This window comes from Orcinus orca, chromosome 16 (assembly GCF_937001465.1).
Source record: "Orcinus orca chromosome 16, mOrcOrc1.1, whole genome shotgun sequence".
NCBI classification, from domain to species: Eukaryota; Metazoa; Chordata; class Mammalia; order Artiodactyla; family Delphinidae; genus Orcinus; species Orcinus orca.
The window spans coordinates 36694546-36720180 of NC_064574.1; the positions used below are offsets into that span (position 1 = coordinate 36694546).

At 42.0% G+C, this 25635-nt stretch overlaps 1 protein-coding gene across 5 annotated transcripts in view; it reads left to right on the forward strand.

Annotated features, from left to right (window-relative positions):
- The window catches only part of PLCB4 (phospholipase C beta 4), a 428120-nt gene that overhangs the window by 301590 nt on the left and 100895 nt on the right, over positions 1-25635 (forward strand). For all 5 annotated transcript variants that reach the window (XM_049699214.1, XM_049699215.1, XM_033440307.2 and 2 more), the window contains 2 exons: positions 20222-20301; positions 23245-23298. In XM_049699214.1, the coding sequence (XP_049555171.1) occupies positions 20222-20301; positions 23245-23298 (134 nt within the window). The remainder of the gene's footprint in view (positions 1-20221; positions 20302-23244; positions 23299-25635) is intronic.

Consider the following 25635-nt stretch of genomic DNA (forward strand, 5'->3'; position numbering starts at 1 on the left):
TTTAACCCAATAGGTCATTTTAACATGAAATCAATATAAAATCAGTTAACATATTTTACATGCTTCTGTTTATACAAAGCCTTTAAAATCTGATGTGTGTTTTTTTTTGTTTTTTTTTTTGCATTACTTGGGCCTCTCACTGTTGTGGCCTCTCCCGTTGCGGAGCACAGGCTCCGGACGCGCAGGCTCAGCGGCCATGGCTCACGGGCCTAGCCGCTCCGCGGCATGTGGGATCTTCCCAGACCGGGGCACGAATCCGTGTCCCCTGCATCGGCAGGCGGACTCTCAACCACTGCGCCACCAGGGAAGCCCTGATGTGTTTTTTTAATTCAGATGGGCCACATTTCAGTGGCTGCATATGGCTAATGGCTACCCTGTTGGACAGTGCAGGTCTACGTGATTAAGATATCTACCCCCCCGCCATAAGCTATTAAAGTATTGGGTTATAATCCATCATAATACTGTAACCAGCCTACTATTGCCCTGGCAAGTGAGTCTCAAAGAGATTTTGGCCAAAGTAGAAAGCTTCAAATTTAAATCACTTTCCTGCAAGTCATTTGTCTTCAGGGTGGTTTTACCTGTGGATGGAGCGCCCATTATCTTTGCATAATATGTGTGAAGAGGCCTGGGCCTTTGCTCTACCATTGCAGAAACGTGGCTTTAGGGGAGTGGGAAGGGGAACATTTTATTTTCCCATTGATCCTGCAGGTAGAAGCTCACTGCAGGGTCGAATGAGAAAGGCCATCATTAGAAATATTGAAATTTAGAGCCTGAAGGGAATATATTCGTAAGATTATTTGATGAAATGGAGATGAGAAGATTTAACCCTGGGCCCAGAGCTAATGGGTGCAGAATTGAGTTCTGCAGATTCCAAGACCATCTTTCTTTCACCCTCACTCACAAAGTGTGGTCCACATTCCAGCTGCATAGGCCTCACCTGCGAGCTCCTTACACATCAGAGTCTTGGGTCCACCCAGACCTACTGATTCAGAATCTTCATTTCTAACGAGGCCCCCCAGTGACTCATATGTGCAGTAAAGTTTGAGAAGCTCCCAGCTGTGGCTTTGGGTCCAGGAATGGATGTTCCATGGGAAATGAGAGCCGTTGCTTCTGTCCTTGGGGTGGTTTGGTTGGTTTCATGCTGTTTTCCCAGATCACCTCGCTTTGGGGAAACAGATTTTGCCTTCAAGTTCTTTCATTATTGTGCTCAGATCAACACCTTGTTTGAATGGTTTCTTGAACCCTGCTGATCTAAACAAGCATCGTTTCTTAGAATTCACGCTTACGTTATTTGCTACAGAGGTCTTTCTGGTTGCTATTTGCAATAACAACATTCAATCCCAGAAGTCCATGCTGACCACCCAGGAAGAAAAAGACTTAATCAGACAGAGATATTTAGCTGCCTGAAGTTTTGCAAAAACACAGTTCTCTAGAGCGGTATGCCCTGGGTTTTGTCAGTGCGTCATATTACAAGAAACAGTATGACTCCTGTGAGCTTAAGAACATGGGCTTGGGACCAGGTTGCCTGGGCTTAAATCCTTGCTCTTTCTCTTCCCAGCTGTGTGACTGAGACATGCAGCTGGCCCCTCTGAGCGTCACCTTCTGCATCTATAAAATAAGAACAATACCAAAATGCCTGCTCTTAGGATTGTTGTATAGATTATGAGTTGTTACATGGAAAGTGCTTAGTGCACGGCCTTTCTCATCCAAAGTCCTCAAAGTGTGCCTGCTATTCTGATCACAGGGTCCTAGAATTTTAGAGCTGGAGATGGAACTTAAGCAGAGCTTCCCACCACCTCATTTGTCAGATGTGGCAAGAAGCCAAGCAGTTACACAACAGGCTAGGCCAGAGTCCAGCCTAAAGCTCAGGCCTTCTGATTTCCCAAGTGATGCTGTCCACCCCACCCCATCCCTGAGCAAGTACAGTCCTGGGAAGGTGGCTCAGATCAGTAAGCCCATAATCTTCTTACTTTCCATGGTTTGATTGTTGTCAGTCTTGGTTCCTTTTGTTTAAAAGTCATGATGTGAAACCTATACTCATGAGTACGTGGTACATATGTGTATGTTCCAGGCGGAAATTTATACTTAAAGATAAGATTTGGGGTGTTTTTGCAGTCGCATTTCCACCGAATTTAAGATTAGCTGGCCAAACAAGTAGGACTATAAAATAATTCTGTACTGGATTTTTAATTCAAACTCAATACTGTTTGACCCTGCTCTTATTAAATAAACTAAATGTTTCAGCTTCTGGGAACTATTAGTTACAATTTTATAATTCATTAATAATGTAATATGTAAATATTAATCTCACAGTCCAAACTAGACAGCCCATGCTTATTAGAGCATGTCCTTTTGGTTAATTGATACTTGGAAGATGTTGAACAAATTTTTCACTTATGTATACATGTGTGTGGATAATCTTGCCTACTTCCTGATTTCAAAACTTAACTGTCTGCATCCAGATCCTAATACTTACCACCTCCAGCATTGACATTTTCCCCATCACCACTGCCTTATTCCTACTCCTCTATATATGTTACTATCCCTAACAGAACACACAAGCCATCAAATTGAGAGGATTTATACAAAATACAGATGTAATTACCACAGATCAAAATGATGGCAGAATTCATACATTAGATCAGATCAAGTGAGAAATGTAAAGATTTCCCAGTGTGCCTGAAATGGTGTTTGGGACTCAGCCTGTGGTATCACTTTCACCTGAGTACAGCTTAGGAGCCTAGAATAGAATTATGGGACCATGGAATATGCTATCTGTCCTCTTAGCTAGCTGTATTCTGGTCACTTTATCACAGAAGTCAGTTAACGCAAGTCATTTTTTTAAAAATATTTTTATTGGAGTATAGTTGCTTTACAATGTTGTTAGTCTCTACTGTACAGCAAAGTGAATCAGCTATACATATATCCCCTCTTTTTTGGATTTCATTCCCATTTAGGTCACCACAGAGCCTTGAGCAGAGTTCCCTGTGCTATACAGTAGGCTCTCATTAGTTATGTATTTTATACTTAGTACCAATAGTGTATGTATGTCAATCCCAATCTCCCAGTTCATCCCACCCCCACTTCCCCCTTGGTATCCATACATTTGTTCTCTACATCTGTGTCTCTATTTCAAGCAAGTCATCATTTTTAAAAATAATGCTTACAGACCTTAAACGCTTTATTTTAACTTGAAGCATATAAATGTGGTTCAATTGTTGACCCGTCTTTTAATGTTAGAGCCGAGGTCTTTGCATTCAGTATGGGTCTGTAGGTGGGGGTTGATGTAGTTTTTCTTTTTAATTGAAGTACGTATAGTTGATTTACAATGTTGTGTTAATTACTGCTGTACAGCAAAGTGATTCAGTTATACATATATATACATTCTTTTTTTAATATTCTTTTCCATTATAGTTTATCACAGGATATTGAATATAGTTCTCTGTGCGATACAGTAGGACCTTGTTGTTTATCCATTCTATACATAAAAGTGTCCATCTACTAACCCCAAACTCCCACACCACCCCTCCCCCAACCCCTTCCCCCTTGGCAACCACCATTCTGTTCTCTATGTCCGTGATTCTGTTTCTGTTTCTTAGATAGGTTCATTTGTGTCATATTTTAGATTCCACATATAAGTGATATCATATGGTATTTGTCTTTTTCTTTCTGCTTACTTCACTTAGTATAATAATCTCTAGTTCCATCCATGTTGCTGCAAATGGCATTATTTCGTTCTTTTTTATGGCTGAGTAGTATTCCATTGCAGATATGTACCACAGAGGTTGATGTATTTTTTGCCTATACTTCAATGCCCATAATGCATTGCCTGAAATAATCCAGTTTGGTTTCTTTAAAGTACAAGTGAGACTTTAAAGGCACTCATGGAGCAAATCAAAATACAGAATCCTACAACTGCATGACTTCTTTCCCTAATCCTTTAGTTGTCTTATTTACATCGAGCTTGAGAAAAAAAATTTAGCAACTTGCCTTTAAAGAAATCTTCCCAAATATTCACCGAAAGAAACAACAACCCTCTTTCTTTCCACAAGCATATTTCACTGGTTCATGTAATTTTTATTACATACATAGACAGGTATGGAAACAAATGTAAGTAACTCATGGTAAGCATGCAAGGCGAGAGCAAAAAGGTACAACATGTTGGAAAACAGCTTATTAACTGTAAGGGTTTGGCATTCCCTGGGTGGTCAGAGTGTTTTGCTTGTTTTATGCCATCTGATAAGTCTTGGTCTGACCAGTGAAATAGAAATTTTAAGAGGGTTTCTAGTACAGAACTTGCTTAGGAGTATTTATTTGAGATTCTTGAGTCTGTTCTTAATTCCCAGGCTTTTATGATACTTACAGTCCAATGATTCTGAAAAATTCACTTAATTAAACATTTAATCCAAGCAGATGGGCCAACCTTCAATTCATGTCCTCTCCATGGAGGACCAACTTTTACACATGGAATCTTTCCTGACTCTGAGAAAGCCATCTTACTTTGTTTGTTCATCCATTTCCTAAAAGGGTTCTCTGGTATTTTTTCTTCTTATTTCAAGGAGGCGTTTTAAGAATCAATAAACTTTGACATGAAATCGGACTTTCTTAGAGTTAAGCTTTCAAATAAATACAAAATGTTTTCACAGCACACAGGACAGTAAAATGATTGTGCTTTTTTCAATATAAGATGTCACCAGTATAAAAGACATCTTTGTAGCTCAGCTTGTCTTTTCTTCAATCACCCCCTCTGCTTAAAGAGTAAATAAGCTTGTCTTGCCACTCTGCCTCTTTACAAGATTTGAGCTCAATTCTATAGAACTTTCTCCCCTGCAAAATAAATGTCTAACAGTATCTAAACCTTTCACCCACATCCTTCCAGTTGCTGAGTCCGCAAACACCCTCCTCCAGTGTCCTGATCGGTCCATTAACAAACACTCTTGTATCTAGGATCTAGCTGCTTCTACCACCAGCATCACTACAGCATTCTCCAGGCCAATACCATTTCCCCCACTAATTGGCATCTGTACCTTGACCTTGCCCCTTGCAGTCTGTAGCTGAAGGGATGTTTCTGAAATGTAATTCAGGTCACATCACTTTGCTGCTCAGAACCCTGCAAGGCTCACAGGGCCCAACAAGAATCCCTTCTCACTTCCCTTCCTCATGTTGCCTTCATCTCCCTCTTCCCTCCTTTATATTTCCTTCCAGCCTCAGGGACTTTGCATGTGCTGTTCCTTTTGCCTGGAACATACTCTTTCCCCAGTTACATGCAGCGCATTCTCCCTCACATTTCTCAAATCTCTCCTGGAACATCACCTTAGCTTCCTGCATCATCTCCCCTCAGCACATCCTAACTCCTTATCTTGCTGTATTTATCTTCATTGCACGTCCACTATTTTCATGCCATACATTCATTTACTGCCATACATTCATTTATCTCCCTGCCCATGAAGGCAACATTCTGCTCACTGCTGCATCCCCGACATCTAGAACATTCGCTGCCCAACATTTAGTAGATGCTCAATACATACTTGTTTTATTGAGGTCTTTATGTTGACTGAATCCATAAATTCTAACCTAGGCGATGAATAGGTATAACCCTCAAGTTTTTTACAGTTTAGCTCAAAGAAAAGCTAAGAGAATTATCTTTGGACGAGAAGCCCAAGAAAATGTGATTCAGTGATAGTCCAAAAGGTCTGGGATTCCATGGCGTTATTTTTAGAGTCACTTTTCAGGATGTAATGGGACTGTTGCTAAGAATCCATGACAAGCCTGGAGGTTGTAACCCCGGTGTCTTGGCGTCTTTCCAATTTAGATCATTATTTTCTGCTTCCCTAAATCTTTCCTGTCATTCCAGTTAGAAAATTCAGCTTTCATTTCCTCTCCTTAAAAACCTTCTGTTAAAAGAAATTGCTAACAAATTGCTGGCACTTTTCCCTCAAGCCCAGTGTGCCTTTGGGTAATAGGTGCATCTGTTTGGTCACATAACTTAAAACATCTATGAAAAAACAGCCGCATGAAGGAGATATTTCCCAATTTTTTCTAAACTGTGTGTAATACAACTTTTTCTCTGAATCCTACTCATCTCTCTGCCCACCGTTTTACCCTAAACCCTACAAATAATACCAAATATTGTAACAAACTTCTTTAGTTAGAAAAGCAACTCAGTTTCTCTGATGTACTTTTTTCTCTCTTGGGATACAACTAGTTGGGGAGGATTTTGTCCCTGGTGTGTTGAAGGCAGTTCAGATGTCTTTCATTAAGCTACAGCTGGCGCTACACAGCAAACTGCAAGCACAGTCGCTGTACATCAGATTGAAAGGCAACCATCATTGAAAATCTCCGCAAATAAGTCTGTTATTTTATACCAAGTTGAATTTTACTTTGATTACAAAAATAAGCTGTTACTGTGAAGTTCAAAATGCAAAGATTTGGATTTAAGTTCAGACAATTTCCAGACTGCTCATTATACTTTCTGCAGGTTGTAAATATTTGGCAAACTCCATAAATTATGCTTTGTAACCAAGTAAACAAATAAGGTCATGACCGGGTACTATAGAAATTAAATTACAAAAATGTTATGTGTTATTCTTGTAGACAAAAAAGACAAGGTCAGGTAGTTTATTACAGGGGATAAAATCTTATTTAAGTCAATTGGGTTGAATGTCACAATCGCTCTGCTGAACTTGAATTATGTTGAGTAGAAGAATTTATGCAAAGATTCTTGGAGAAGGGATTTATTCTTCGCTTTGCTGGGGAAAAAAAATATCAAGTTCATGTTTAGTCAGTCCCTCCTACTGGCTTTGCTAACACCCTGCAGAGCCCCGCTCCCCTCAATTAGTTCCTCTACCCCTAGTCAGGCACAGACCTACTCAGGGGATCAAACCATAAGCCTCACCTGGGACCTTCTTAAAAATGCAAATTCTTGGGCCTTATGCCAGCCTAATGAACCTGAAATTCTCAGGATGGAGCCCAGTTATCTGTTTTTGTTTCTGTTTTTGTTAATTGAAGTATAGTTGATTTACAATGTTATATTGGTTTCAGAGATACAACATAGTGATTCAGTATTTTGATGGTAATAGTTTAACTAGCCTCCCAGGTGATTCTGATGCTGGTTGAAGTTTGAGTCCCGTTGGTTTAGCATACAAATGGACTTGGTCCAAAAATCATAATGATTTTGAACCCAAACAAGTTTTTATCAAATTGATTGACTGCAGCATGCAGGTAAATCTGTAGACCTATCGATCACTGGTTAGAATTCACTGAGAACACAGAAAGCACGATTAAAATGAATTCGTTTCTATGACTCTAGAAAAAAAGCTATTTCTTAAAATGCAGTTTTAAAAATGTCACTAGCTTTAAATTGCTTCTCCATTTACCACATAGCTCCAGTTTTTACTGCTAGCAAAAAATGTTATTGTGAACATAATGTATGTGTAACATGGGACTACACGTGTTTGTATGTTTTCTAATCTTTGGGGTATAATTGAAAGATGGGACACATAAGGTGGTGGGTTGGACACCTTGCCTGAGATGAGACTCTTGCCTCTAGAAAAAAAGCTATTTCTTAAAATGCAGTTTTAATTGTATTATATATGCCTGTGATTCTTAAAGTGTGGTCCCCAGACCAGCAGCTCCAGCAGTACCTGGGAACTTAATCTGAGATGCAGATTCTCAGGCCCTGCCCCAGGCCTGTGGAATCAGTACCCCATGTTTTAAATAGCCCTCCAGATAAAGGCTCAAGGTGAGAACTACTGCCCTGTAGAGAAGCTCCATAAGGAGCGATTATATCCTGCTTCTCTTGCATAAGTCTTGAAGAACTTAAATTAACTGCTCTGCTGCCCAGACTCACCTGAGCCGATGCCTGCTGAATGCTAAAGGAGCTAAATTGTAAATCTGAACTTTCTATCCAGAATATACTAATTGATTTAAGTTCCTCACCACACTGCCTCGTGGTGTTTTGAGGCTCAAGTCTGGGATGGGGTGTGTGTGTGTGTGTGTGTGTGTGGCTCAAGTCTGGGATGGGGTGTGTGTGTGTGTGTGTGTGTGTGTGTGTGTGTGTGTGTGTGTGTGTGTGTGTGTGTATGTTTCATGTTTCCAAGAATGAAAGTTGGCACGTTCTTGTTTTGTTTCTTTTTTAAACCTTCCAGAATGCATGGGAAACGAATCAGTGAGGCAGTAAAAAGCCATCTTGGGCTTCCCTGGTGGTGCAGTGGTTGAGAGTCCGCCTGCCGAAGCAGGGGACACGGGTTCGTGCCCCGGTCTGGGAAGATCCCACATGCCGCGGAGCGGCTGGGCCCGTGAGCCATGGCCGCCGAGCCTGCGCGTCCGGAGCCTGTGCTGCGCAACGGGAGAGGCCACAACAGTGAGAGGCCCGCGTACCGCAAAACGAAAACAAAAACAAAAAAAACCCGTATTAAGGACAGAGCTGTGAATCAGAGCAGAGCAGATGGATGGGTGCATATTTGTGAGCTTTAAATGTCCCCATCTCACCTAGGTGTTTTCTTCTTGCCAAATAAAGGTAATAGGGTTCATTTGTTTAATTGCTGGGTTGAACGTGGAGGCCATCAAACTCTGGTTCGTCAGTGAATCTGTGGAATGGGTGACACTTGTCTCCTGGGGCCTCCCACGACCACCTGTCATCTCTCTTGCTCTCTCTTCCTTCCACCTTCAGTTCTCATGCTGCTCTTGCCAGACCATTTGTCCCAGGATCCAGTACTTCAGTGTCTGACCCATGGTGGTACTCTCTGCACTCTGGAATTATTTCTTTATCTCTGTATTCCAAAAACTGTAGTTCCCTTAGACCAGAAGTTGTGGACTCAGAGATGCCTGCAGGAGCCAGGGAGATGATGTGAATAATAAAAGGTGCCAGGAGACAGATATGGATGGTGTGGAATTTAGTGAAGTGGGGTGTGCATGTACCATCTGGGGGCACTTCCTGCCAGTTTTCCAACCATCAGAGCATGGCCCCATGGGAGGAGCAAAGTGAGAAAGAAGCAATGAGTGAGGCGTGGTGACCTTGTCCGCAGCCACACTGAGCAGGCTGCAAAGTCGTCTTCAACATTTGCGTGGCCCATGCATTTTTATACAGTTCTCCAGTGTTTTCTGAATGCAAAAGGAGTGTTGCTCATGGTAAGGCACGCACTCCCACCACATTCTGGTCGAAAGCACGGAAGAGCGAAAAGAAAGGAAGCCCCGTGTCCCCCTTTTCCCCTTCCTAAAACCCCCACCCCCTCTCTAATGTGTCTTTTTAATGCACACACAGTTTTCTTTTATACTAAGTTGGGCTCATGCTGTTTATAGAGTTTAATAAATGTTTTCTTGGGCTTCAGTGCAAGTCCCCATGACCTTTGAGGTGGGCATTTTTAGTTGTTACCCACTCTTGCTTCTTTAGAAACCTCCCAGCTTCTTAGGTACTTCTTTCAGAATGCTGTGATCTTCACAGGGGACATGTTTTCACTGCTGAGGGTTTCATGAACTTGAAGGTTTCCTAAGCAGAGACTCCATGCTGGGCCCAGTCCACAGCTGCTCGGCTTGCCCTAATTGCAAGTGTTATCAAATGACTCCATCAAGGGAATGCAGAATGAATTACTCTAATTGCACCAGAAGTTTGGATTTCACCTTTTGGCCCCTGGGACAGAAAAATGTCACTAGCTTTAAATTGCTTCTCCATTTACCACATAGCTCCAGTTTTTACTGCTAGCAAAAAATGTCATTGTGAACATAATGTATGTGTAACATGGGACTACACGTGTTTGTATGTTTTCTAATCTTTGGGGTATAATTGAAAGATGGGACACATGAGGCGGTGGGTCGGATGCCTTGCCTGAGATGAGACTCTTGCCTCTGAGCACTGTGATCTGGAACAAATAATTTAATAATCGTAATCATAATAGTGCAGCCCACGGGCCAGATCCAGCCCTCGGCCTGATTTTGTGTGGCCAGTGAGCTAAGAACAGCTTTTAACTTTTTAAAGGATTATTAAGACAAAACAAAACATAAAAACTGTGCAACAGAGAACCATATGTGGCCCTCAAATCTTAAAGTATTTATTGCCTGGCCCTTTACAGAAAAAGTTTGCTGGCCCCTAATAATTATAATAAGAGCAGCAGCAGTGATATTTTTATTTTATATTGAATGCCAGACACTGTTCAGAGTGCTTGGCCTGCATTATCTCATTTAATTCTCACAACAATCCTGTGAGGTGGATTATTCTCATTTACAGAGAAAGAAGTAGGTCCGAGGGGTTGAGAAACTTGCCCAAGGTCACACAGCCAGTAGGTGGCCAGCTGGTGTCTTGAACCCAGGCATTGGGTCCACTCCAGATCCTGTGTTCTATCACACCCTCTGCTGCAGCTCACAAGTTGAGGAATAGCCTCTTCCACCTGTAACATTGTATGATTTTACTGTACTTTTCAGGTAAATGTTTAATGTCATTATTTCTGGAAGGTATAGTCATAGAGCAGCACTTCCCAAATTGGTGGCCCACAAAATGGATTCCTCAAAGAAGTCCACATATAAAGGGGGTTCTCTGGTCAAATGAGCATGAGAAAGCCTTGTTTAGATGGGTTTCTTTACTGTAGCACTCTCAGAAGCAGAATTATTCTCATACCAATCTCAGCAAGGAGGGGGGACATTCAGCTATTTCCCAAGCGTACATACATTCATTCATTCATTCATTTATGCCTATTGAAGGGACACAAAATCTTTCAGAACTACTGCTTTACAGAAAAAAAGTCAGCAATGATGTCATAGAGGCATTGTTCAGCCCAATATTTTTCCAGATGTATCAAAACAATGTAATCTAGACATTCATTTATTCATCTTTGCCATTAACATTCTTTTTATTGTCCTTGTTTTACTGCTGCCATGTTTCTTCCTTCCCTCCCCCTTTTTGGGAGGCTAGAACAGGGGAAGGGTGGAATCTTTTCCATAAATGATAGGAAATTAGACAGTGAAACTCAAACCCATTGATTTAGATTCTTTTTAGTACCTCTTATCTTAAAAGTCATGTTTACTTTGTAGGATTACGTATAGATTTGATTTGCCTGAGCTGATAGGTGATGCTGCCTAGAAAAGGGCAGCCAGAGGCTCCTTGATTGTTGATGCTTATCCCAGACCCTCAGCAGGCGGCTTTGTCTGCATGTTGAGTTCTGCTTATTTTGGCATGGCTTAATTTACCAGCGTTGTCAACTGACACATGTCAGGAGGAAAGTGACCTCGGGGATCTTAAGTACAGGCATTAGCCAAAGAAACGACTTCATGAACACCTTTTAATACACCAGCTGTTCACTCATCCCTTACCATCAGGATTTTGAAAATTTGACAGTTGAGACCAAAAATGCACTCTTACAAAACTGGTAGTTTCTGACCAGCATAAAATGATGCTCTTGGTTTTCTTAAAATCTTAAAATTCTTCAATTATTTTAGAGTTCTCTATATGGATGTCAAATAAGTGTTACATAAAATAAACCAAATATCTCATTTTCTTTTTGAATGATTTCTGGGGTTTGTAGGAATGGAGCTGCTCTATGAACTTTGAGGCATTAAAGAACATCACTTATTGCTTACTGTATATTGTTTATGTAGAGTGAACACAAGTGAACACAAGGCATAAATGTATTCTGAATGTATATATGTATGTATGATTTCTTAGGCTGGGTCTATGAAGTAAACTGATAACAGACAAATTAACAGGAGAAAAGGCATACAAATTAATTAAGTTTTCATTTTATGTGAACGGGGGCATCACAGAAAGAAGTGAATACCCAAAGGAGCAGTGAGATTTTCGAGTTTATATAGCACATTAATAGCGGAAGGAGAGGGGGCGAAGGGTAGATGGTTTTTAAGGAAGGTAAATGGGCCCTTAGGAGAATAGACAGGAGGAATGATTGTCTTGTGACAATTTCTATTTGGATGTGGTGCCAACTTTTCATTTTCCAGAAGAGGAGATTAGTGTTGCTTCTGGGGAGAGGATTTATGACAACTGAGTTCTGCTGGGAGGCTCTGCTTTTAGGCAGATAAGGAATTTCAAGAATTCAGATGCCTTCAGCTCAAAATAATTCTTACGCCAAAGTGGCATATTTTGGGGTGTCATATCCTGATTCTCTTCAACAGTATATTTATTGGAGTAAGTATTTGGAATTAGATGTGGTTATTTGGGACAAGGTTCTATAGGTCCAAAAGAACATTGTTACAAGGTATCAGGTTGTCACAGGTAGAGTGAGCCTTAGGCGAAGCAAAAAATTGTCTCTTAGAAATGATAGTGAACAGAAACCCATTTGGAATGGGAATTTGACACTTCAGCTTCTGGGTAATGACCAAGAATAGCACAGTGTCCCCTCCTTGCTGTGACTATTTAGAGATTTTTTTTTGACCTAGTGTTGTCAAGATAACCAGCCAGGCTGACAGACTGTTTTGACTATCTGTGAGTGACTAAACTAATTTTGACTAGGGAAGTTATAAATATTATCCAGGCCCATCCAAATCGATCTTTCAAACACAGCCACCCATACTCATATATGGCAGCTCATTTCCTGCGCAAACACTGGTTCGCTGTGCTGTGAAGGTGTGTTGAGAATCAGGCGGCACCTAATGCTTAATGCATTCCCTTTTTCAGCGACTTAGTATTCTTTGTGAGCAGAGAACAGCAGATGAAAAATGCATTCTCTGGAGGACAGTCAGACTACATCAAGGAAAAAAGGCCCCCATCACTCCTTTTTTCTCCCCTAATTCTCTTTTAGATTTGAAAATTTCATGAGAACTATTATTAACTTCCTAAGGGCTTTGAGATCACTATTGGGTTGTCTGTCTACTGATTTTTTTTTTTTTTTTACAAAACCCACATTGCTGTTTGGCTACCTACTTCAATAGTTTGCTACTGTGTGATTATCGTAGGCTCATTAATTTAACCTTCCATCCTGGGTTTATCAACTGACTTTGTCTAGGACTGCAAGCATAGCTCCTTCATTATCCATGCAATTCTGTTCTGTCTCTGTTACCTTGCCCTCTTTCCCTGAGTCAGCGGTTAAGGTGACTTTCAGGTTTCTTCGCCTGATTTGTTCTCATTGTCACCACTGTCATTGCCTCCCTGTTGGCCTTCTGTCCCATGACCATGACGGAGTTTTCAACGTTGACATTGATCTCTTGCCAGGCTGACACTTAGTACATTTTACCTGTACTTCTTTCTCTCCTTATTAGGGCCAGGAGAAAGTAGCTGACATGAAAGAGAAAATTTGTTTTATTTTCTCTTTTTAACATGATATAGAAGTCAGTCTGTGATATATATAAACAAACATCGGTAGATCTGCTACTTAATTTTAGAATGGCTTTAGCATCCCCTATGAGCACAGTCAAAGGGTAAAATGTTAAATTTTGTCAAGGCCTGCCTAAATCACCAGCCTCTTCACTCTCCTGCTTCTACCCCTGGGGTTTTCTAATTCCTGAGCCAGGCTCTGCCTCAGTCCAGGGTTGAATACTACAGGGACCAAGACATTAAAGACAGGGGCACTTAGCCTCTAATCATTCCTGCCCACTGTGTTGTCTTCAGCCTTGAGGCTGAGGTCTGATCACTGACATTTGGTGCCCTGAGTCATGCTATGATCATGTACCCCATTTCTGGGAATCATACCTCTCTCTTGTTTTTGTACCAAAAACAAGAACCTACAACTGGTCCTCAGTTGTAGGTTCACACTAGAATTAGCTACATTGTCTACAAAGTAGATTGGTGGCCCAGCCACACTCAGATTGTTAATTAGAATCTCTGTGGTTGATGTTGAGGCTTCTGAAGTATTCCCTGGGGGATTCTACTGTACAACAGCCTCTGGGAACTGCTAATCTAGTCTCTGCATGCCATCCACGTAGTTTGCTTTCCACAATGTACCAGCTGCAAGTGTCCTCCCCTTGGCCTGCCCTCTAAGTTAAATGTTGACAATTTAATGCCGACTAATACCTTATCCTAATCAAAATGAAATGATATCATTTGCCTCAGTTATATAGACCCATAAGAGATACCTACAGTATCCTTACTTTAGAATCTGAGCCACTGCCTATATTCAGTGGCAGTCTAAAGCCCAAATACTGTCCTAAAACTCAGTTTCTAGTTTCATATAAAGATATCTTTATACATTGAATATTATTAATCTGGAGATTTGTGAAATGTTGCAGCTTTACACTCTAAGACCCTGTGGAAGGAAATCTTCACTTGCAAAGCCTCATAGTTTACCCCAAGTACATGGAAATGAGCCTTATTGCCCTTCTTCAATGCCCTGTAGTCTTACAAGAATTCACAGTACAAAGGGATCAAAAGATGTATTTTGAATTGTATCAATTCCTGGCTTATGTTGTTTGAGCAGATGAAAAGTAATCACAGTTGACCCTTGAAGAATGCAGGAGTTAAGGGCGCCAATCCTCTCTGCAATCAAAACACATCCATGTATAATTTATAATTCACCCTCCAAATCCACGTTTCCTCCATATTCACGGATCCTCAGTATCCACAGTTCAGCATCCGTGGATTCAGGCAACCACAGATCGTGTAGTGCTGTCATATGTACTGTAGACAAAAAATCTACCTATAAGTTGACCTATGCAGTGCAAACCCATGTTGTTCAAGGGTTGACTGTAATTAGTAAAGCAATTAAGCACCTTGAGAATAACCAATTGAAATATGCCCTGACTTTTTGTCTCCATTGACATAGACAAACAAACCCTGTATGGATCAAGGCTTATGAGTTACAGGTCCCATGAAGTTCCCATGTTGTAGATATTTCAGATGGCCCATCCATTGATGATTTTCACAGCTCAGACAGGGGGAAGTTGAAAGTCACTACCTACAGCATCTCACCTCATCTCGTTTCTACCCTTTAACTTCCCCTAAACGTTCGGGTCAGAACTTCTATTCTAGTGAGTGCAGATTTGTTCAGCCCAGATTGGGAGGGCATTGACAAAACCAAATAGTGATTGGGCTCTGTAAGGCCCTCACTAGAAGATTGGATATCCCAGCTGAGGGCACGTGCAAAAACTTCAGTTCCCTTAGGAAACCATATCAGCTCTTTCTCAGTGGGCAGTGGGAAGAGGTGCTCAAGCTGGGAAGGCCCCCTCATAGCCCTGTGCTTCTCATAGGACCGTGCACACAACTCACATGGGGATCTTACCAAATGCAGGTTCTAACCCTGTGGGACTGGGGTGAGCCTGAAGATGCTTCCTGGACATCTTGATGAAGTTAGCCACCTCTCTGAGTGGCCTGAGTCTAGAACAGAGCTTCTTAAAAGTGAGTTTGCAAAACAATCGCTTGGAAAGCTCATTTCAACACAGGTTTCTGCTCCCCAGGGTCAGATTTCATAGATGGGGGCTGATGATTTGCATTGTAAAAGCTCCCAGGAGGGTCTGACTTCTGGTCACTGGACTGCACCTTAGGTGGCAAGTCTCTAACTTCTGAGCCAACTTAGTTGAAGATGCCTCCACTGTCTCCACCGTAGCCTCCTCTTTGAAAAGAAACACCAGATGATTAGGGAGGTTGCTACTGAGTCTTCCCTTTAGAGAAAATTACACAGCAGATTTAGAAAGTGTCACTGAGTTTCTGTGATTTTTTGCTTTGACAGTATGCTACTTGGACTAAAAACTAAGAAGCATGCTTCTGGAACAAAATCTAGAGATAAGATTGAGTTGAAGGAACAACAACTCTGCTTGAAGTGGTGCTGACTGGAAAACAACAGAACTAGTTATTTTAGGAGGACAAATCTATGTGTATAGAAAAAGGCTAGAAGTGCAGATAGCAAAGTGTTGTCAGCTCTCAATATCAGTAATGGAATATGGGGTGATGTTGACTTTTTGCTTTATGCTTTTTTGCTTTACCTTTTTCTACACAGGGCATTTAAATATTGCTTTCATAACCTTAAAATTTTTTCCAAATGTTTTTAAAGGTAAAAGCAAGATATGTGCTCTGTAAATTCACATATTTTTCAGTTAAGTTTTGTTCTGTCTGTGTCTCTATACATTTGGGGAGTTTTTTGTTTGTTTTTTGGTTTTTGTTTTTTTCTGTAGAGAGTAATTTTTAATTTCATTTTTTTATTGTTTTTATTTTTTATACAATTTTTAAAGGTTACTTTCCATTTACAGTGATTGCAAAATATTGGCTGTATGCCCCGTGTTGTACAACACATCCTTGAGCCTATCTTACACCCAGTAGTTTGTACCTCCCCCTCCCCCATCCCATATTGCCCTCCCCCCTCCCCACTGGTAATCACTGGTTTGTTCTCTATGTCTGTGAGTCGGCTTCTTTTGTGTTATTCTATATGTTTGCTTTTTAACAGGAAAGGGATTATTTTGTCTGTGAGAGTCCTAGTGTTTAAGGGTGAGGCCCAGCCCTTTACCTGGAAAATGGACGCCACCTGCATGATGAAAATAAGTTTAAGGAATCCCAGAGGAGAGGGTGAAAATTCCCAGGAGAGAGTTAGGGGCAGCTGCCATTCCTCACTCCTTTCCCCTCGAACCATCCAGCACAAGCCCCCAAGAGTTCCTCAAAGGACCTTTTCTTAGAAGGGCTGAAATAAGCTTAAAGTTAATTTAGACAGAATTGGAAAATATTGAAAAATGAGAGAACAATAACCATTACAGCCTGCTGGGGAGGTGCAGAAGCTGCCCATTTGGACACTGGAACCGAACTGATACTGTGGGCTGGTTCCCCTGCATCCAGGCCACGTTTGCCCACTCAGGACAGCCGACCAGAGGGAAGACACCCAGTATAGTAGGAATGATACCCTGTGTCACCATGGAGCAGTGTGTGAGCTCAACGTGTGTTGGGGAATCATCTAGAAACACTCATCCTGGGGCTTGAAGACACACCTCGTGGGGCGTTACGTAGACTTTTAACGTATGTTCTTATATTCAGCAATTCAAAAACAAAAAACCTAAGTCAGTTTTTTCTGATTTTGTTAATCTGGAAACAATCAAAGATGTTGATATGTATTTAGCTCACTTCTGGAACAACTTTCCAACTAAATTCTAGGGTTCTACTGACACCTTCTGGCATTTCATCTATTTTATGTTAAAAACAAAACAAAATGCTTAACATATTTCCCACAGTCTTTTGGCCTTATTATGCCAGGTGTACATTAAGATAACAGACAGAAGGAAAGGTCTGATGGGAAGGAGACATTTGGACGAGCCCTGAATACAAATTTCCCAGACACAAAGGGCAGAGGCTGGCTGCTCAGTGACCTTGGATAAGGCTGTGGACCTCACTTTCAGCATCACCAAGAGGAGAAGCTTCAGGGCCCTCCCCATGCCCTTTAGGGCTTGTGGGGATTCGGGGGCCTTTCTACTAACTAAAGCATAAGCCGAGTCACTGGTGTGATGACCTTAAAGGTCACACTCAAGGACGTTCCATCACAATAAACAAACAAATTATTTTCCACATTGTATTTTCAGAAGATGGATGAATGTTGTTGAAGCCCCCTCAAAGCCTGATATCTCTGTAATTGATTTTAGAAACAACTAAATCAGAATGATCAGAAAGAACCAGCAAACAGTCTCAGAAATGATCCACTTTTTTGCCCCAGGAAACTATGGACTTCGTTTTGTGTTTTGGAACACGTAACAAGGCTTCAGTGCTGCCCAGTTCATGCCAATGAAATTATTTGTGCTTTTTCTGTCCCTTCTTGGGAAACTCTGTGTGGGCCTGTGGTTTGTTTGGCCAATCACAGGATATTTGATTGTCCCCAGGGAGTTAGAGTCCCATTTTTTTTTTTTTTTTTTTTTTGGTACATGGGCCTCTCACCGTTGTGGCCCCTCCCGTTGCGGAGCACAGCCTCCGGACGCTCAGGCTCAGCGGCCATGGCTCACGGGCCCAGCTGCTCCACGGCATGTGGGATCTTCCTAGACCGGGGCATGAACCTGTGTCCCCTGCATCGGCAGGAGGACTCTCAACCACTGCGCCACCAGGGAAGCCCTAGAGTCCCATATTTATCCTGACAGAGGAAGTGAGGTCTGATGAGGAAAGTAATTGAGGCATTTCTTCAAGGCTGCTATTTCATTTCTTCCTCCTCCCTCAGAACCCTGACTTCACCATCATGCTTGCTGAGGCTTCCAGTGCTATTTACAGTCCTCAGAAAATGGCCTTTTCTCTTTGTGAAAGGAAATTTTCCTCGTATCACTCCCAAGTCCCCCTTCAGAAGTCTGTTAGGTATGACTGGGGCTCAAAGAGGAAAGCACAAACTCTCTGGTAGACTCACATCCATTAGGGTGACTGCTATCAAAACGCAAGCAAAACAGAAAATAAGGGGTTTGGTGAGGCTGTGGAGAAATTGGAACCCTTGTGCACTATTAGTGAGATTGTAAAACGGTGCAAGTGCTGTGGAAAACAGTATGGCGGCTCCTCAAAAACTTAAAAATAAAGTTACCATACAATCCAGCAATTCCACTTCTGGGTATGTATCCAAAAGAATCGAAAGCAGACTCTTGAAGAGATACTGGAGCACCCATGTTCATAGCGGCATGAGTCATAATAGCAACACCAGGATCCATTGATAGATGAACAGATAAACCTAATGTGGCCTATACGCACAATGGAATATTATTCAGCCTTAAAAAAGGAAGGAAATTCTGACACCTGCTACAACACAGATAAACCTTGAGGAGGACATTAAGTTAAATAAGCCAGTCACAAAGGACAAATACTGCATGATTCCACTTACATGAGGTACCTTGAGTAGTTAAATTCAGAAAAACAAAGTAGAATGATGGTTGTCATGGGCTGTGGGGAGAGGGAAATGAAGAGTGGTTGTTTAATGGGAACAAAGTTTCATTTCTGCAAGATGAAAAGAGTTCTGGAGATGGATGGCGGTGACGGTTGCACAACGATGTGACTGTTAGTTAATGCCACTGAACCGATCACTTAAAAATGGTTACAGTGATAAATTTTATGTTATATGTATTATATCACAATTAAAATTAAAACCACACACACGTATAGAACCCAGGCATCACCTCTGTCCCTCGCAAGTGACTTAATCCCTTGGCCATGTTAAAGCTGGTAATACTATGCAATGCTGTCCAATGGAACCTTCGGTGATGACAGAAATTGTTCTTTATTTGCACCGTCCGATATGTCAGGTGCTATGCCCATGTTGGGTTTGAGCACTTGAAGTGTGATGATTGCGACAGATGCACTGAATTTTATTTTTATTAGGTTTAAATTTAATTAATTTAATTTAATGAATTTTTATTCAGTTTAATTTAGCCACGTGCGGCTAGTGGCTGCCATGCTGGACAGGGCAGGAAGACTGTACGTCTACATTACTGTCTATTCCAAAATATTTTCCTTTCCTCAGCATAGAGCTACAGCAGTCATACAAAAAACCTAAGAAGGTAAGGTGCTGGCTTGTGTGTGGGCCCCAGTTCTGTTTGAACCCCCAGTATCAATTTGCTTCAAAGCATTTTGCCAAGAGTGTGACTCTCATTTTTAGCAATTTGGTATGGCATTCACTGGCATCGGTTATTGGACCCAAGGGCAAAGTGGGCCTTAATTCATGCGCCAGCCTTTTCTAGTAAAATGCCCTTTGGAAACCCAAATTCCTTTACTGCCACGCACAGTCTTCTTCACTTTTCCTTGTAAATCCATGGAGTGATGTTATGAACTAAAACCGAGGTCCTAGTCCTTATACAGAAATCATGCAAGCGCATTGCTCTTTGCTCTGGGTGCCCTGGCATCGACGCCCGTTTTACTTTTTAAGGCTTTGCTGGAAGACACAGACAGGTAAGATAAGTAACAAATTCTTACATTGAAATAGTATCACACAATAAAATGGATGAACCTCGAATGCCTTCATCCTCTATAATGAGAGTAGCTAAGTATGCCATCACGTATTGTATAATGTTGCTTGAGAAATAATTAATGTTGCCAGCAACTGAAAGGGGCTTATATTTAAACAGGCTGCAAATAGAAGGCTTAACAAGTCAATCAGTGGGCAGCATTGCTTCGTGACAACCCAGTGTTTAATGACACTGTAGATGCCACATTTATCTTCCTGGAAAGAATGAAAGCTGTTTATTAAAGCATAAAATATGAGCGTGTGGAATGAGGATGGCTGAGTGGCAGGAAGGAGATAAAGGAGAGTTTATATTCTTCTTACACAAAATGGACACGAGCTGTCTAATAAAAAAACACCCAGTTTAGCTCTGGCAGATTTGCTCACCAAGAACACTCTTTTTCTTTCTCTTTCAGCAATGGGTCGAAGGCCTGAGATCCATCATACACAACTTCAGGGCCAACAATGTCAGTCCCATGACATGCCTCAAGAAACAGTGAGTTTTATTTGCATGATCCTTTGTTTTTGGCTGTTATCAAGCAAACAGTCAGATTAGGAGACGAAGGCTATGTATATGGACCAGGCAGCATCTTCCTTGCCTTCGCCTCTATGCTCCTGACCTTGGAGAAGATGTTGACCAATACGCATCTGTACTCTTCATGCCACCTGGCAGGGCATGTGTGATAAGCCCACAGCCTGAAACCTATTTGAAAGGAATGGTTGATGGCAGAAAGATGCTGGGTTGTGGGCCCTGTCTTTTGTGTCCCGAGACTGAGTCTGCTGATAAATAGCTCTGCATGCCTGGGGCCGTATTTGGGTGCTGATGTAGCTGGAGTCTCTGTTGCATGACACTGAGAAATGGGGAGTGTGGCCAAGACTAGCACTTTTGCAAAAGCACCGATGGCTCCAGTGGAAAAGGAGCCCTGGCCCCAGGGACTGTTTAGCACCCAATCAGGGATCCAAAGGTACTTTTGAAATTCAGAAAGCAGAACTTCCTTACTCCAGCTCTGCATTCAAAATTCAGAGAGGACCTGCTTGACATGGTAGGTTTTAACCCTACGAAGTTATTCTTTCCAGGTGACATGAAAGTTACTTAAGTAGAAATTCTAGCCAAAGCCCAAATCAGCCTGTTTGAAAAGCAGTGATCCATGGAGGAGTGGGGCCACCTGTTATCACAGGGCCCTTGGCAGGCAGTCATGAGGTGCAGGAGAGAACCACACTGAGAATCTGCAGGGATAAGCCAGCATCTCTTAGCCAGGCCCAGGTCCAGCACCAAGGGTGGGATTCCTTGGACTTCCGGGCGATGGGAGGAGAGATCAGTCCTTCGGGCATTTTGCTTTTTACTTCTGGTCCCTCTGGCAGGTGCTTTAACAGCATGGACTCTGTGCTGTAAATCCCAGGTTGGCCACTTCGTTGCTGGGTCAGTCTTGGCAAATTCTTAACCTTGTGCCTCTCCGTCCTCATCTGTGAATGGAGGTGATAAGATTCCACGCAGAGGAAATAAGGTCATGGACAGCACCTAACCCGGTGCCTGGTTCCCCATCCCTCCTCGTTCAGTATTAGTTATTTTGATTTTGACATCATCCCTCCAGTGTTTTTCCCATTGTCTTATCAGAGGGGAGTTATTTAGTCTTGTACATTCCTATTTTTCGTTCAGCTGCTTCTTGTCCTCTGCAGTTGCTGTGTCATGTTTTCTTAAAAATAAAGAGCAGGGCTTCCCTGGTGGCGCAGTGGTTGAGAGTCCACCTGCCGATGCAGGGAGCACGGGTTTGTGCCCCGGTCCGGGAAGATCCCACATGCCACGGAGTGGCTGGGCCCGTGAGCCATGGCCGCTGACCCTGCGCGTCCGGAGCCTGTGCTCCGGGCAACGGGAGAGGCCACAACAGTGAGAGGCCCGCGTACCAAAAAAATAATAATAATAATAATAATAATAAAAAATAAAGAGCCATCCAACAGATACTTTGAAGTTATAGAACCTCAGACTTTTGGCATGCCCACTTATGCCTGAGTGACCCAAGTCCTTGTATCTGGACACCAGATCTTATCTGCCTTCATCGGTGTTCTGCCCAGATCCCTTTCTGTTGCTGGTGTTCACCCATCCGCCAGCTGCTGGGAGGGTTAGTTCAGTAAGGGCTCACACCTGCCTGCTTCTCCAGAGAATTGCCCTCTGCCTACCAGGAGTCACCGAGCCTGAGAGATCACAGTCCTCCATTGGCGTCTCTGCGGGATTGGTTCCAGGAACCCTGCTGACACCAGAATCCACCGATGCGAGTCCCTAAGAGTTGACCCTTCGTGTCCACGGAAACAGAACCCATGGATAAGGAGGGCTGACCCTAGACTCCTCCCTTCTTCTGGAAGGAAGCCCACAGCCAATGACAGGCTGAGACAGTATACAAGAGGCCAGCCCCCTTGCCACCAAGCCTGGTGCAAATCACACTCCAGAGCTCCCTGTGGCGTCAGGACAAACTCCAGCTGAGAGCACAGCTTTGTATAACTTCCTCCCTGCCTGTCTGCTTCCCTCACTCCTATGGTCCTGAAACCATCCCCTTAAAAGTAGTCACGTGTGCTTCTAGGAAGCTTGACTTAAGACAGAAACTTTACCAAATCATCATGTTCTGCAGATTGTTAGAATGTTATTAACTGGAAACAGTGAGAATGGGAGTCAGTGGCTAAGAATAGTCCAAGCACCAAAGGACAAATATATGTTCTGGGTCTCCATGTGTCATGAACACCTGGGGAAAGCAAGGCATTTTTCACCATCAGTTTGAGTTGATGAACTTCTCTGACTGTTACAAATTAAGGGTCCAGATCCCTTTATGGAGCTGGTGTCCACCCATCCACCAGTTGCTGTGAGGATTAGGTCACTAAGGGCTCACACCTGCCTGCTTCTCCATCTTTACTTCACTACACTTATAGCAGGAGCTGGGGCTGGGGTGGAGGGGGTCCCCACTGTCCTCAAGACTAGGCTGGCTGGTGTTACCATGCACTTGCATTTCTTACCCCCTTAGTAGATTATCAAAGAACAACAATCAAGGACGAAACCAATCACCAAATAAGTGCCTACAATTTGCTTTGCTCATGCAAATTCCCAATTTTCTCCTTCATCTAGGATTGCCAGATAAAATATGGGACTCTCAGTGAAATTTGAATTTCAGATAAGTAACAAATAATGTTTTAGTATAAGTACGTCCTATGCAATATTTGGAACATACTTGTAGTAAAAATTTATTTGTTGTTTATCTGAAATTCAGATCTAACAGAGTCCTATATTTTTGTTTGCTAAATCTGACAACAGTAAATTCATCTCACAGTGTGTAATTGTCTCTGGTTTTCCAAATAAATGTTCTGTGTTTGAATGAACTTTCTTTTAAAGTTCTTAACCAGATTGAAGCTATTTCTCCCGAGAAACATTAAAACAGTTGTTACTGTTGTTTTCCAGCTGGATGAAATTGGCATTTATGACCAACACAAATGGGAAAATTCCAGTTAGGAGGTAAGTCAGTTATTCTTGTCTGCTCTGCACAGCCTGGGTCAGCCCTTGTGATACCAGCCCACAGAGAGAGCCGCCCACAAGGACTTGTTAATTTCTTTAACTAAAGATATTTCTGGAAGCTTAGTTTGAATCACATCATCAAGTGCTATGTTCAGTTTGTAAAAATCACTTATGGACGTAAAGTTGCATTTTTCCTCGGAACGGGTAGCGTTAACTCTGATAAATTAAAGAACACCTGAAAATGTAGCAGTATTTTTTAATCTTCAGCTAAGTGGGTTTTCAGGATTCAGGTATCTTTCACCTACTTGCCCTGAACAACCTTTAACTAAAATTAAAGAAGTTTATATTGTGCACCTACAGAGGAAGTGTATGGACGTGTCTTAGGAAGTGTGATGCCTCTAGACAGTGCATCTCATTCTGGGCTTTGCTGGTCCTGTCGCTTCCCTCCTTACCCTGCCCAAGGTAACAGAGACAAGGGAGAAAATGGAAGGAAAGCCTGGGTAGAGTCAAGAATGAAGAGAAGATGAACCAGAAACGGCCTTCACACCTGTGCTTCAGTACTTAAGCTGATGTGTTTCACCCTCTGAGGATTTTTCACGCTCCCCTTTTTTCTGCCTCTCCACTCCTTCCGGCGTTAGGGTCATGGTCTGTGGGTCCAGTTGGAAGCTCTTGCGACAATAGTGTTGGGAATTCTTTACCCAGCTCCCCAAGTATTTATTTTTGTTGGTGTTTGTGTAAGCATTTCATGAAAATTCCAGAAGCTGAACTGGGCCCCAGAGCATCTGCTGCCCACATGAAGCCAGGGGTATATTAGGATTCAGGAACCTGAATTAAACATGAGTTCCCCAGATACCGACCCACTCTTATAGAATTCTCCCGACTTGCACTCAAGTTGACCTCTTCCTGGACACTTTAGCAAAGAAGCCAACGACAAATAACAGACAAAACCCAGAACTACTGGATGGAGTCATGTCTTAGAACCGCTCTATCTTTCAGAGATGAGGTCGACAGGTCACCAGCTGCACAGCATTTGAGGGAATGCACTGGAGCCGAGACCCACAGATTACACTCAGCCATTTCTGCCTCTCTTTTCCCTCTGTCTCTGCCTAGACTTGAAGCTTCAATTCTGCATCCCTCTGAGAGTATCTCCATACTCCCTGAATGTCATTCTTTTCACATTTGTCAGAACTATCCTAGAGGTCATCATTTTCCTTAACTCCATGTATTGTAACATTCATGGACTAAGATATCCATGTGACACAACTGATGTATCAATGGGCAAATGAAAAGCATACACATCATAAAGAAGACCGTGGCAGTATTCTTTTCATTTAACCTTTTATTGAGGGCTTCCAGGGTTATTGACCTCATGCACCTGTTGTGGTCTTTACAAATCTATATGTAGGATTCTCTGCTTTTTATTTAATAACTTACTAGCAAGTCAATTTTGCATTTACTTTAGAAGTTTAAAAAAAGCCCCACTAGCACCCTTGACTGATGGTTGTTGGCAAAGGCACTTTATACTGATCCTTATTTTATTTAAAACCCTTTGCTCTGTTGAGAATAGCAGGACAATTATTTTAATGTATCTCAGCATCCTACAGCTATTACCAAATATATAGTGCATTTTAATTTAAAAATCAGTATTGAAGCAATAAGTCCAGACTTAGCACAGATAGCAGTGTGAAGACCAAAAATGTAGGTTGGATCAGTTTTTACATAAATTGCTCTCCTGATTTTTCTCCCAAGATAAGTTTCAGGAAATGGACAAAATAGAAACACATAGATCGTAATCAAAGCACTCCTAATGAGCAGTTCTGGTGTCATCTGTACACATCCTATGAATCAAACCATTGTTACACAAGCTTGGAAGCCTTTGCTGATTCCAAAGATCTTTGTACAGCATGTTCACATACAAAATTATTACCCCATTTTTTGTAGAAATAGCCTAGATATTTTGTCTTCTTCTTTAGCTTTCTCTGACGTGAACTTTTTGGTGCCTGACAGCATTAACAGGTGTTTGACACAAGACATCTGTGATCCGGGGGCAGTTTGTCAGAGTTGATGGAAAATTGATACCAAGCCAGCAAAAAGCGGATAAATCTTTGTGTGGATGAGCTGCCAAGGGCGAGATGGAAATTGTTCTGAATGTTTTAATGGATATGAAGAGTAAACACTTTAAAATGTCATTTCATCACTATCATTCTGGAGTTTTTAAAATGGAAACTATTAGTGTATTGTGTGTGTAATATTAGAGGGGATCTGGCTTCAGGGTCATTAGATCAGCTTGAGAGTGGCCCCTCCTTGTGAGCTGTAACCAAAATTTAATGTCCAGGA